The sequence below is a fragment of the Platalea leucorodia genome (genome assembly GCF_965183815.1).
Source record: "Platalea leucorodia genome assembly, chromosome: 8".
NCBI classification, from domain to species: Eukaryota; Metazoa; Chordata; class Aves; order Pelecaniformes; family Threskiornithidae; genus Platalea; species Platalea leucorodia.
Genome location: NC_138830.1, coordinates 2,866,799 through 2,881,707, shown reverse-complemented (window position 1 = coordinate 2,881,707; position 14,909 = coordinate 2,866,799). Strand labels below are relative to the sequence as shown.

Sequence of the window (14,909 nt, the reverse complement as noted above, 5' to 3'; positions counted from 1 at the left end):
AAAACATTTTCCTGCTAACCTCAGGAACTTTAATATTCAGAATCTGGTGTATTTTAGTATTAAAGGAGAACTAATCTTTACACTGTCCTTGTAGCAAGGTAGTAATTTAGTAGGTAGGTCTGAGGAAGTTATGTTATACTATATAAACCGTTAGCTAAATGTAAAGACTCTCTAGTACTTCAACTTCTTAACATTCTTGAACAGAAACCTAAGTAGCTTGTTTCCTATGATAGATGTTGAAAGCCTTTGTGCCTACTGTTTATTAAGTGTTTAATTACCTAATGTATTTGAAAGCTATACTAATACGTGGCACTCACTCTTGGGCTTGTTTTCCAGTTTTCATCTTATATTTATTGCAATTCTGTTGCTAAGATTAGACCATTAAATACTTAGGTGAAAGAAATACAAACATGTCACTGACTAGAATTGTTTTAACCAATTTACCCAGAAAATATGTTTATGTATCTTTAGCCTTTTTTTTTTCTCTTAACCCCTACTCCGCAATTGCAGCGAATTATTTCCATTGCCAGCATTTCATAGGCCATAGATATCTTGAATATGATTATCCGATTTAGCGTTTTGCTGTTAGAGAGCATGCTATTAACTGAATAAAGCATTGATTCCTTAGTAGCCATTGAAGATCTCAGAACTTGCTTCCAAAAGGGTCCAGGCTGACCTCCGATCCGCCCAGTACGGGACATTTCACATGCTTACCAAAGGCGGCTTCTCTTGCCCCTCCTACCATTTCAATTAGATCTGACTTTCATTGTCCTTTGAAAGCCATGTTGCACTACACTTCATTCTCTGCCGTGCCCGATCCCAAAGACTGCAGTATATATCGATAGAGGGTGAACGGGTGGTAGGCTCACTCACCACTCCGTATGATCAGCTGATACCTGTTTGCACCAGTGTGAGTTCCAGCCTGTTTTTAAAATGCTTCAACCCAAAGAATGCTGTATAAACGAGATATTGATACAAGTTGTTAAGAGTCTGGTCGCACATAAGTAAGTAGAATTTTGATTTGTGTTTGTTTTTCAGAGCCAGAGTTTCAACTGCGTGGAAAAGACTAAATGTCCGGGATCTAACGTGAGTTCTGTGCAGATACAGGGAGATTCGGATTATTTCATCAACCATCTTGGAGTACCTGCCACGCAGTTTTCTTATGAGGACATCAAAACATCAGAGGTAGTTATGAATAAAAATGGATAAACTGAAAATAGCAGAAAGATAGAATTAGATTTTCTCAGATTATATCCTTACATGACAAGCGTTTTGTAGTGGAAAGTTATCTCCTGTAAGTGCATTTTTTCAGGGGATTACCACAGAGCTTAAAAGTGACTGATTTTATAGGGGTATGGCATGCAAACAGAGAAATGTTTGTAACAAATGAAAAGCAAAAAAAAAAATTGGAGGACATTATGTTAAAAATGTTAATATTGCTGATAGTATTATAGATTACATATTACCTAACACATTATCTGTTTTCAGACTGCTTTCAACATAGAGGAAACAGGTTTTGATGTGTGTATTTTTCCTGCACAGTAGGATGAGACAGCCTTCAAAATGAATTTTATATCCATTTTCCTACTGTGGGCAAAATATGACTCTAGTATCTGTGTTGGTTGTAGAGGTCTGTATGCTTGATTGGAGTCTTCAAAACACCGCGTTCTTTTTCAGTCCAGTGTCCTCTGCAAGGTAAGTGGAAGGAAGAGGCATGTTACGCTGTTTGGAGACCAGGTTGGAATTGGACAAGGATAAACTGTCAGGAAAGTTTGTCCTTCTTCACTACTGTAGGTTATGTTTGCACCTGGACAGCTCAAGCTTACCCTCAGTTCGTCCGCTAAGGATCAGGAAGCCTGGCATTAGTTATTTCAAGATACAGTGGTCATGAGAAATGGTGTGTGTTTTCTTGTAAAAGCAACAATGTATTGATTGCATATTCCCCTCATTCCTCCTCTTGCGCTGTGCTTATCTGCATATATTTCCAAGTTCAAGAACAAAGCTGAAGCAGAGTTGAACGGAATGCTTCCTGGCACTGCATGCTAATATGCTTCTGGTGCACAAATGCAAAACGAAACAGAAACATGCCAAATATTGGAGCATTGTTGTGGTGCTGTCGTGTAAATTAAAATAGATTAAGTCAAGAATTTGTATAAGTAAGGAGACTTCTGTTTCTAGACATCACTACACCTATTAGGCCAAGTATTCTATTTCAGATTAAACGCAAGGCAAAGGCTGTAAGGAAAATGTGAAGGCAGAAGATCTGTGAGCGCAATGTTTATGACAGGCTTGTGGGCCAGCGCAAAGTTCTGTTGTCACGTAGCAGCTATTCCACATAGTTTTCATTCCAGATCTGCGTAGACAGGATCTATAGAGCATGAGAAAGAATCCGCAAACCTCGGTATATCAGAATAATAAGTATTTCCCAGCAACATTTACAGTATGAACACTGAAGGTTCCCTTGGCTATTGTCTGTTTCAATCCTACCGAAGTTATTCTTCGTGTTCAGTCAGTGTTGCAGATGTGCATTTTTGTCTCAGCACAATGCTGGAAATGACTCAGCAATGTAATTAAAATGACAGAAGAGGATATTTTCATGTTTCATTAAATATGACACAGCAAATTTCATTCGTTGTTGAAAACTCAGCTTTTGTCATTCTTGCAAAATGATTTCCTAGAAATAAACTTGTGGTAAGCGTAATCTGCAGTCTTGAAGTTGGTGTACTGCACCTCTCAGACCATAGGAGATCTTGGCCCCCTGAGATTTATTTCATGCGAGAAATAAATCTGCTTAGCAAAGCGTGTAAATTTCTGTCGGCAAGAGGATGGATTTTTTTCCTGAAAATGAAGTTACACGGGATGATTAAACTTGGATTCTTTGCTATATTTTTGTTACTTATTGTACTGATTATTAAGTCCTTCAAGACGCAGGCTCATTGTCTCTCCTAGTTTGCTATATTCTGCCAGACAAACAATCTGTTTATTGTTTACTGTTTATTGCAGTTGTTTATTGGGGATTCTATTGTATCAACCAGGGATGGTACTATTATACGGCAGACAGAAGTTATTCTGGGTTTACAGCCGTATTAACAAACATTGTAGGAATTTCTCTTGTGCAGGTTAGTGACTGAAAATAATCAGTCGAGTTACAGGGAGGGATTTTTGCTTGTTTGTTTCCAAGCCATTCAGCTTTTTAAACTATGCCTCAGCTTTGTCAGCTTCACTGCAAAACAAGGTTTGGATTTGGGAAAACAGATTTCAGAAATGGGATGTTTTGACATGCTGTTGTAGACTATCATTTTACCAGGTTGGTTTCCTCTGCTGTCTCTCTCTCTGCTGTGACCTACTGAGGAAATCCTCTTCTTTTGGAATATACATTAGCTGTTTATTTTATCCACCTGTCAGACAGCATGCAGTGTCACATAAAACTGATGCTATTCCACACTGAAAAAAAAACTGGTTTAGAGTAAAAAAGCCCAAGACCTGTGCCTGGTAGTCTGCCTACAGAGCAACAGTTAGAGGTCAGCTTTAGAAATGCATTTCTTACACAGTGTAATGCCAGTCTTCGGAGAGAAGGTTGGAAAAGCTTTTCATTGGCAGGAACCTGAGGAGTAAATAAGAGGAAATAAAAGTTGCAAGAGGAAACAGTCAGATCAGAAGAGTAAGTAAAACTGTCTTGCTTGAAATTACCTAATACAGCAAACCACAGCCTCAGGGAGGTTAAATCTGCATGGCACCTGCCTGTGGTCAGACCTGTGAGCTAGTAAAGTGCATGCTAGGTATTCAGCCACTAGTATAAAAATGCAGCTCGTTTATTTACTAGCAGAAAATGGGCAGCATTTTAGTCTGCAAGCAAGAAGTAAACTTGGAAGAATTTCTCAAGTGGAAAAAACCGTAACATTAACCCAATTTCCAAGGATTCTCTTGCAGTTGATGAAGAAAGCCTTCCTCTCTTCCTAACCTCTGGTGCACTGGCTTTACCTCCGTGTGAGGGTCACATTCTGATTTGTAATGTATTAGGAGAAAGGCTGATGAGCTGTTCCTAACACTGCAGATCCTCTTACTTTGAGGAGGAGTCATGTTATTCAAGTTAATGATTAATTTACATCCAAGTGACCGTGTAGAGCCTCCAGAGAGAGAAGTAATGTTGATTTCAAATGCGAGTTTACTACTGAAAACCCATGATTATAACTCTATTAGTCCTCGCCTCAGTGTAGAATAGTATTAGAAACATCTTCACTTAGCTTTACGTAAACAAAAAAGAGCAGCATAAAATAAAAGAGGTCTTAGATCACAGACTTGTCTTTGTTACTCTCTGTACTGCAATAAGAGCTAGATATCAATGGAATTACTTGATCGTATGGTCGTTGGTACATCAGGAATAACAAATTGGAGCAAGTGAGTAAATTCTGATTTTTTTTCATGTGTTGACCATTTCTGTGCCCTTGAAAATGTTAGTCATGTTTGTATAACAACGTATTTTCAAACCAATAAATGGTATAACAGGTGTAATACATAAATATCCTCCATAATGATAGAAAATACATGCGTATAACAGACAAAACTATGGGTTTGGATACATCACAGTTCATCATGATTCTGCTTAGTGTATTAGACGTAAATTCTTCACCTGTGGTGTTTTTATTTTGTAAACAACGTGACTGAAGCTCAGGTTACTTGATTGTAAATTAGGAATAACTCTGAAAACACTGGATATGGCGGTGTACCATCTGGAGAGCGTGCATTCAGTTTCTCTTTGAATTCTTCATTGTTCTTCTTTCTGAATAGAAAATGCTGCTTTATCACTTAATAGATTACCTTGTTTCTCTTTCCTTACGCATCTTTTTTTATCCTTCTCTGTTGCTTTTTGGCATCTTTTGAAATTTGCACGTTAATGGAAATTCTAGTATTAAATGATTTACTTCAGTTGTGTGACTGATAACTCTGTTCTTCCATATGAGGTAACATTCCGTGTAGACTCAACTCTGCTCTTGTGAATGACCTCTACAAAATACAAAAAAAAAGTGTTAAAATTTATTGAAACTTAACCTTTACAGCAATAAAAGGCTCATTATTCAAATCTGTGGCTGTGTTAACAGAAAGTGGTTTTAGTCACAGTGAACGCTTACTTGTTAACTAATATGAAATTTCCTATAACTGGAGACATGAGTGGAAAAGATGCATGGATCCAGAATACTCTGGGTTATCCTGTTTAACCCAATTTGGGAAGTTGATTTGTGACGATAGAACGATTTATTTCCGAAAGTGGATACAATCGATGTGGTTTTGAGGCAATGGGTGGAAAGCCTGTATGGAGGCAGAGAACGTGTTGCTCAGATTCCTAGGTTTGACTCTTTATAATCAAAGTCACTTGAAACTAAAATCTTTCAAAATTTTGTTTGACACATGTTCTAGCTGACCGTGCTGAGGGGGTTCAGCCATTAAATATGCTGAGGTCCCACAATTCTAAGTAATGTCAATTGAATTTGTGAGTGATTAATACCTCTCAAACTTGATTGGAAATTATTTCATGTTCAGAGAACCAAAGCAAACTTACTTTTTTACTTATTTAATAAAAATACTTAATTTCGCTGTTGCTGTAGAACAGGGTTTAGCAGTGGTACTATGAGGCGCGTTTAATCCAAATCTGTAGAGCACCTTTCATAATCAAAGTGACGTTTCTGAGAGACAGTTGGTACTTCTGGTCAGACCACTGCACTCGAAAAGTTTAGGTTCTTTTCCCTGTTCAGCTTTTGCCTTTCCTTACTATATTTTTCACACATTTGTGTAATGGAACAATGCTGCTACTTGATGAAAGGCTTGGAGCATAAACATGAGAAGGATGCTAGAAGAGCAAGGTATTCAAGTGGAATCATTTTATTAAAATGTGTGAAAGTTTCAACTTTTGGTACAGTTTTGGAATTATATCTATGAACTTTTCAAAAAGTTATTTGAAATATAAAAACCATCATGGTAAGCTAATACTGGAATTGTAGCTTTACTCAGCAGTGTAGATTACCTCCACTACAGAGGCAGAGTAAAATAAATCTCTTGGGGATCTGAGGGGTTTTTTCCCCTGTTACTTTTCAGCTGCAATAGAAACATCCACTGTTACGGAAAAGATGTCATTTAAAATGTAAGCTGTTTACACAGCTGTTGGTTATAGAGATAATGATTTCAGGCAGTATATACTGCGAAGGGCTAAATGTGCCGGGATGTATTTTGATGAGGGCTGCTTCCGCGTGCTTATGGTACCAGTTGTTGTGTACCGGTGTGCTCAAGTAGGGTAGTGTTTGCGGAGGAGGAGAGGCAGATTCCACAGGATCACTGAAACTCCGAGGCAAACTTCAGGGCTATTTTCTAATCCTGCTTCTGTAGTGGCCTCATCAAACATGGAAAGGAGAAGACAGATTCTGCTATGCCAAGAATCGGTGTGTCAGCACTTAGGGTATATGGAGAGAGGATACGTGAGTCTTCCATAGTGGTGTAACTGCTGAGTGGGCTCGCTCTTTCAAAGAGCTTTCTGCTGATTTACTTAAAAGGGATTAATGTTAATTTTATGTCTTAAAATGTACCACACGTACGTCTTAAAATATAAAACAGCTTTTTCAGTGGGGCATCAAGGGTGTCTCCAGCCTTCTTCAGAAAGTTGCTTGGCATAAGTCATTCATTTCATTTTTACACTGCTTTTATTACATAAAAATATAACACCAGGACCAACAGCATAGTCTGGAAAAGTTGGTGGTGTTTCCTGTCTCGAGTCATAGTTTTACCTGTCGGAGAGACTCAGAACTTCAGACATTTATCCATACCTCCTCTTTTAACATCCTCCTGTTTCTCTTATTTCTCTCCCTTATTTCTTTAAGCTTTGCCTTGTTTTCCTTTGTATATGAACATCATCCCGTATCATTTTCCCTCTTCTTGGCGGAGCACCTTAAAAATGAAGCTTGCTCTGCTGGATTCAACATTTTAATCTGATGGCCACACTTGCCTTTTTTCCTTCATGAAAGGGAACAGAGGAAAGCAGTTTTTAAAAGATCTCTATTTGGAAATATAGTAGTGGACTGATTCACTAAAGAGAAAAGAACCAACCCCGTAGCTGCAAGTTAATTCACTTTGATTATGTCTTTCTCAGCACAGTTGATAGCATTGGTGCTGAAGTACTGGAACATAAGTGAATCACGGAGACTGAGAAAAATAGACTTGCTGTGGCTGCCTAATGTTTGAGTACAAGAGAAAATATAATCTGGATTTGCCGTGGTTTCAGTTAGAGATTTGATTGTTTCCTCAGTATTGTAAATCAAACAACATTAAACTGTTCAGCATTTTGAAGCCGTTCCGATCACTTGCAAACTTAAGCTGGTACAGGAGTATTTTGAGCTTTTTTTCAAGGTGGAAATAGACTGTTTCTATCCATTTCATGTCACTGCAGTCGACAGTTTCATGAGGAAGACGATTTTTTAAATTATAACTAGGTGATTTCCTATGTTATCTGCATATTACCCTTTGCAGCGCATCCTGTTACATAATGAGTCCTATCTGATAATCTGATCTTAAATCCCTTCTGTGATAACATGGTAGGTTACATCAATGTTAGCATTTTCATTTTGTTTTGAGAAAAAACAAGTTACTGCACATTATTAAAAAAAAAAAACCTACCCTCTTTTTTTGTTATTTATTGATGGACACATATTTAGCGTGAAATATTTTATGGTAGCTGTCCAAGTTTGGGTATGCAGGGCTTACAGAACATTTACTTTTACACCTAGACCATAAAAGTTGTTTTCCGTATCTTCACTCAAACTTAAGTACAGGCAAGAAGTATAAAAATTACCTGTCACATTATTCACAGGCTAGACCAAGATAGTGTAATACCATGGACCACTAAGCTAATTTAGAAGAAAAATGAAAAGAGGTTTCTTTATAGAAGGCATTTGTATGTAATATATGTAGAAGAGTTTAGAATTTTGACAGTTTGAGATTGTATCCTCTTTAGAGAGAATGCATAATGATTTTTATTTCTGTTGAAATATGCATAACTTTTTGAAGGTAACTTTCAACTTTCATTAGAGCCCTTAAAAGTGATTTTCGCCCACACTGGTGTAAAACAGAGGCCACTAAATCTTAACTCTTCAATGAACGTGGCTTCTCAGTTGTTTCTACCGTCTGCCTCTGCTTCCTCCCTTCCCCCCGTCCTGCCCTCTTTTCTTCCTTTTTTTATATCTCTCTTTGGGGAAACTTGCTGCAGTTTCTTGTTTTCAGTATTTACATGCTTCGGCTGACACATCATGCACTTCTTTCAAAAGAAATCAAAAGCTTTCCAAGTTTTCTTTGTTATGAGAAAAGAAACAGAGGAGCTGTCCTTGATGGAGAGAACTTAGGGTCTAGTTTACTGAAAAATAACTCCCGTGTTGCATGCTGCTTTTATCTCTTTCGTGTGCTTGTGTTAGTGGCGAGGGAGGGCTTAGGCAGGAGGGAGTGCTCTTCGGTGCCTCTGGCTTGTGCCTTTTTGAAAGTGACTGGGAAACTGGTGCTTATACCAACTTCTGCCTGTGTGGGAACAGTACTGAACGTCTGCAAGGCGTGGGGTTCTGGTGTCCGTGACGAGGAGCACCATTTGAATCCTGTGTTACGGGGACCTTCAGCTGCTGTTTCATTTCTTGAGGGTTTTTTGTGTCAAGGTAAAGTTTAGAACTGATGGTACAAATCTATAGAAATCAGGGTGGCGTGGGGAAGTTCTGGGTGTTGGCCGTGTGTAAAGGGTCAGGACTCTATCCAGTCAGCCAGACTGGCCACACTGGGACCTTACCACGAATGTCTTTGTCCCACTGATGACTGGGAGATTCTGATTCCTACCATTATTGAGTCACTGACGTACTGAGCTGGTTCCAGTTATGACCTTGACATGATGTTTGTCTTATTTAATTTTAGTTCAGTGAATGTGTCTAAGTAATTAGCCTCTGTGAGAGGTTTAATTGAATTTAAGTGGAACTTGTAGGAAGCATTTGGAGCGTTTTTTATTTTCAAATTTACAACTGCCTTATCAGTCGTCACAGCATAGGTAATTTTGTAGTGTAGTTGATGGCCACTGGCTCTATTGCCACATGAATAGCTGCGTCCATTACCATTATAACCTCCAGCACACTGTTTCTTAGATTTCACAAAACAAGCAATGAAAGTAAAGTTAATTTCTGCCTACCAGTGAGCTATTACCATTTTGCTGGCTGCCAGAATTTATTAAAAGCTGCTGTTTCTTTGAAAGAGCAGTTCTCTGTCTTTCTGTCTCTGATACAGAATGGACTATGTATGTCAGCAAAGCTGAAAACAACCAGTAAACAATTTGCAAACTGGAGAAGGGCAGGTCATCCCCAGTGACAGACACAACCTCTGTCTTCTAGCTACAAAGTCTGAGCTGCACCTTACCTAGGAACGTAGCAGGTATTGTAAGGTGAGGCGGCTGGACGTATGGTGAAGAAACTCCGATAACTGTCACCGTAAACTTCTGACCAATGGTCTCTTACGTTCTCTCTTGGCAAAGTTCTTGTCAAGGATTATTTATATAGATTATACATATATAAACACACACTTGATTTTTATATGTATGTGCTTATATATATATATATGTATATAATCAAGGTGGAAGGCAGCAAAGTCTGTGGTGTAGTTTTGTCAGCAAATTCTGGGTAAAGCAGAACACAAACTCAGCCTTGTACCTGTGTCCGTATATCTAAAGCAAGCACGAGTTGTCTGACCTATGATATCTTTTATGGAGAGCCATTTTTGTATCACTAATGTAGTTCACTGGTCAAACAGTTACAGTGCTCAAAGTCAATCAGTTTTTATGTTCTGAAGTTTCAGATCTCTACATTCCTAATGCAGTTATCTCAACATTTTGCATCACATCATTAATCTCACTGTTACTCCATGTGCAGATCATTTTCTCCTTTACTTCTGGTATGTCCTCCAGTCCCTTTCCAGAGAGGAGAGAGTTAGGTACTGTCTTGAGGTTTCTGACTGACTGCTTGGATGATCTACAGCTGACCAGGCTCTTCTCGTAAATTTTATGCTGTTTTTCTTCTGTTATTATTTATGTCTTCCTGGATTAAGTGTCACCCAGTACCAATTTATTTATCAGATCCACGTATATTTATCAAGAACTTCAATTAGAAGCATTATGGCATCATTTTCTTTGAAGGATTAGGGTAGACCGTACACGAAGACATGGTGTACCTACTTCAGCCTTAGCTGCTCAAAACAGAACTTCCAGGCCTGTGGCATATGCGTGAATGTCCTTAGAAGATAATTAGTGCCAGTTGTTTCACCCTGATACTCCAGGGAGATTCCTACCCTAAACAGAAGCCATATTTCCCCTTCTGTGCCTAGGCAAATAGGGAGTTTGCGTAACAGCAGTGTGGTGGTGTGAAGATCTGCAATTTGGTAGCTTTTCTATCTAAAAATACGACTCTGCATGGCTCCCCTCCTTCCCTGTTTTACTCCTCCTCCCCTTTCTCCCTGGCATATGTTAAATGTTTTAGGGAAATGCACAGCTGGTAGCTGCCCATGGGGAGTTACGGGAGATGTTTCATGCAGGTATGACAGAATCAAAGTACTAGTGTGCTTAGAATACCAGAAGTTCTTTGCGAAGGAGCAGATGTGTATCAGCCTCAGTCTGGCAGGTTGCTTGGAGCCCAGGATTTCCTTTTTCTAGCCTGTCTCTGGAGGGTTTGGTGCTGTTGCATTTGCTGTTGGGAGATTTTATGAACTTTGTAGTAGAACTTCATGGTCCACAAAGTGTAGCAATGGGAGTTAGATGTGTCAAAGTGGAGAGAGAGGTTTCATTTTTGTTCATGGACAAGTGATGAACTGCCAGTGTGTAACAAAATATAGTTGGAAGAGTCCCCAGTAGATTGTCTTGGGACTACTTGTGAAGGTAGGTCCAAACCACACCTGCTTGTGTGTCTTGCCTTTCTCACTCATGGGCTATACTGTCTTTATAATAGCTATGCTTTTGTTTATTCATACCATATTTCTTCTGACCAACATGTTTTCTCTTTTAGTGCTTTTTAATTTCTCAGTACATTCAGGGGTTACTCAGTGTAGTACTCACCAGTAATACATTAATACATTAGTCCATCTGTTTGCTTGGATGCTAATTTAGTTGAATTTGGTAGTGAGAGCATGCTGAAATTGTTAAGGTTAATGACTCAGTGTTTTACAAGACAAAATACATTTGATGTTCAATTGATTGCTTGAGTTGTTTTATTGAATAATATGAATATTTAGCTACTTAATTTCATGGAAGAGCATCTTTGTTATTCTACCAGTGTTAGTGAAACTGATGACGTTCTCATCAGTTGGATACATTACTTTGCTCCAAAAGAATCTGCTTGGTCTCGCAAATCCTAGTGCTTTGATGCCCCAAACATTCCACGGTGCATCCAGGAGGGGCAAATTCTTTTCATAAACCTGCCATACAGTAACAGAAGCGCACGGCTTCTTTAGCATTCACACTGCATGAATACGTGTTGTTTCTGTAAACTCTGTCCTTGCAGATACTCTCATAAGCTCTTCATTTTCTTGGAGTTGACTGAGGGCTGTTGAAAGTCAATGGAAGAAAGGCAGCCTGGAAGTTAACAAGGTCAATGGGATATGGGAAAACACACGAGAAATTTGCTTAGCCACCAATTATTGCTTCTGTTTGATAGCCTACTGAAGCATCTAGTTACTGAAAACATGTATTATCTAAGGGTAGAAGGCACTGAATTGTCTGTCCTCCCTGGAGACGTAAATGGCATGTTCCCTTCAAGATAACGTTTTACCATTGCTGTTCTGAGTGGCTAAATTCAGGAGACGAGCTGAAAATCTTCTGGCAGAGTATCTGGAAAAAGTATCAGAACTCGTTTTGTGTCTGCGGATGTTAGTAGTGTGGCACTCAGCTTTGTCTTAATACTTTGAAAAAAATATCAAGATCACTGGACTATCAAACAGCTGTGATTTGAGTCAATGATACATTCTCTCAAATAAAATTTGCAATGCTCGATGCATCTTATCATGGCTATTAAAGAACTGTTTAATAAGGCTTTTGATAAATAAATATTGTCTTTGAGGACATTATTTATTGTTGTTGTTAGCAAAAGCCAATTCTGATTCTTACTGCAAAATGGTGAGCCTCCCACCTACACACTATCTGTCCAGTGGATAAAATCAGATTTATTCATTCAGCATGGTAACTTAAATAGTTTTTTAAAGCACTAAAAATAAAAACTAGAAGTAGGAAGCATCGAATCAGGAAATAAAAGCATTGTGCTTTATAATATTTGTGATTATGAAAGACGTTCTCACTGGGATTCATGGCGTATAGCAGAACATTGTTAGGATGATCTTGCTGGCACTGCACGTTTTCCGCATAATTTGAATGTTCACAATTGATCATAAAACGGTACATGGTGTTCTTGCATCCTTCACACCACACATCCAAGAAGAGGTGTCACATGTAGTGAACCTGAACTGAGCCTCCTGTCTCTGACCTCCTGCAGCTTTGGGAAGATCCTCTGAGGTTCCAGATTTCTGGCTTGGGCTGCTTCCTCCTCCTTAAACTGCTCATTCTGTCTTCAGTTTAAAAAGCATCCAGGGAAAACTCTAGAGAGGAATAAAGCTATGCAAGTATCCTGATATCTTAAAAGTTGCTTTCTTTGTGCTGTGGTCTGTGAATTTATAGCTTTACAGTGATTATTTCAATTCAGTTGCTAATGCAAGGGAGAAAACATTAAATTAAAAGAGATGAGAGAAAAGTGCTTATATTCTTTTCCTGCCTGATGACTGTTGGCTTGAGTTTTTCTGGCTACAGTTGAGTTGAATAATAAAATAAATTGTGCGGCATTGATTCCAATTCTGCCTCTTCTGTTTTCTGTGTAGTCTGCTTTGGCAGCCCTTGCTTATTTTGTCCAGCATCTGGTGACAGCACAAGGTCAGCGTGCATCTTTACCAGAACGTTAAAACAGAAAATAGATTTGGTTTTGTTTCTTTTCTGAAAGTTCTTCAGTGAACTGAAATGGTAAAAACACCAAAGAAAAGCCTCTTGTCAGAAGCTGCTTCTACCATGTCCGTTTTCACGATTTGGGGTCATTCTGACTTTGAAGGAGGTTTTTGACACACGTTAGGCTGTGGCAACTGCAATGCTTTGCTTTCTAAAAATAATTTAAAAGCATACATATTTTATGTCTTTAGTTTCATTTAAGTAATAACCAGTGAAAACCAACTTCAATATTGCTTTGTAATCCTTTGTGGATTTTTGGGGGGAATGTTTAATTAGATATCGAGAGCATTTGCTAGAAAGGGAAGAGTCAGCCTGCTAGCGAGATGGAGAGGCATGCACTCTCTTCTGCGATATATTTGCAGCTTTAAGGGCCTTTATTAGTGAGAAATCCTATAGGCCATACATTAAGGCCTGGTATTATTCCATTGATTCACCCACACATTAGAGAAGTGCACTTTGGCTTTGGTATGTTCTCTGCTAGATAAGCCACTTTTTCAGTAAATCTATTTAAAAATCTCCTTCAGTCTGCAGCACCCTCTCAAACTAAAAGTGTTCTGGATAGCTGATGATAAGCCATATTTTAGTCTGAGATACCCTTTTCCATTACTCTTTTTTTGATCCTTCTTCCAGTCAAACCTGTGGTTCAATCTCTTACACCCTGTCAGGACAAAAAAGGAAAATGGAGAAGAGATGGTCTTTTAGCCTAGCTGAGGTGAAACACCCGTTTCACACAGGAATACAATTGTGTATTTGCTGCCAAGACACCATGTGCCAATTGCTTGACTTAGGGTAAAATGGAAGAAGGAATTAGTGAGAGCCTTGCAGTGCAGATTTCAGAGGTATTTTTGTTCTTCTCACTGCTCTCTCTTTATCTTTTCTTCTGACGGGGCTTTGTCCTTCATGCTATGACAAATTTTTGGCAATGGTGTTGAATACAGATGCAGACAGGTCCTCATGCAGTTGTAAGCCTCTGGATTTCTGGGTAATAGTTTTGGGCGCTAGCGTAACTTTATAGTGTGTGCTCTGCAGGTGAATTCAAGCTCCCAACTGAACTCGGTTCCCATGTTGATGCTGAAGGTGAGCACTGAGTACTTGCTTCGTGGTTTAGTGACCAGACACCGCATGTTTGCCTGTGTCCCTCAGGTCGCTGCAATTCTGCTCTTCGTGCTGTTGTATTACAAAAAGGCAGAAGGAGTGAAACAGGTTAATAGCTCACAAAACAGACACAGCATATCGAGATGGAGAGAGATGTGGACAGGTAACAGATTATATTCTCAGTCCTGATGCAGCAGAAGCTTTATACCCCTAAATTCTCCTCTGCTAGACGTTATTCTTTGGTCTATGTGAAGAAAATAAACAGCTTTCTCTTGGCTTTCGTCCTTCTTTTGTGTATTTGCTTTGCAGACTTTAGCGGTGTTAGATTAGCATGTTTATACTGTTTGGCCTACCTGTGCAAATTTCAGTAGGATTTTTGCTCTTGCTGCTTGCTCGCTGTTGTACCTCCCTAAGAGTCTTTTACTTCTGTGCAGTACAAAATTGGTGACACAAATATTGTGAAGTGCTGAAGGGCAAAGCTGGCGCAAACATGGACAATACAGACAAATATTAACAAGGGTGAAGTCAAACTGATTAAAGAACTTTAGTCTAAAGACTGTGTTTTTCCAGCTTGAGCATTACTGCTGAGGGGAGAAACCTCCCCTGCATGTTACTTTCAAAACAAACAAACAAAAAAACCAACCAAACAAAAAAACCCATTCTGGAGGTATTTGTGTGTTATATGTACCTATGGATATAGGTTAAGGTCAGAGGGATGTTTTCTTAGAAGTGCTGGGGAATATTCAGCAGGCAAGAAACATCTATTCAGGTATGGAAT

At 38.9% G+C, this 14,909-nt stretch overlaps 1 protein-coding gene across 1 annotated transcript in view; it reads left to right on the top strand.

Annotated features, from left to right (window-relative positions):
• Positions 1 to 14,909, top strand: part of NAALADL2 (N-acetylated alpha-linked acidic dipeptidase like 2) — a gene marked incomplete at both ends in the record, with an annotated part of 378,476 nt that overhangs the window by 289,222 nt on the left and 74,345 nt on the right. Inside the window, one exon of the mRNA XM_082321017.1 lies at positions 1,039 to 1,185. Coding sequence (XP_082177143.1) covers positions 1,039 to 1,185 — 147 coding nt within the window. The remainder of the gene's footprint in view (positions 1 to 1,038; positions 1,186 to 14,909) is intronic.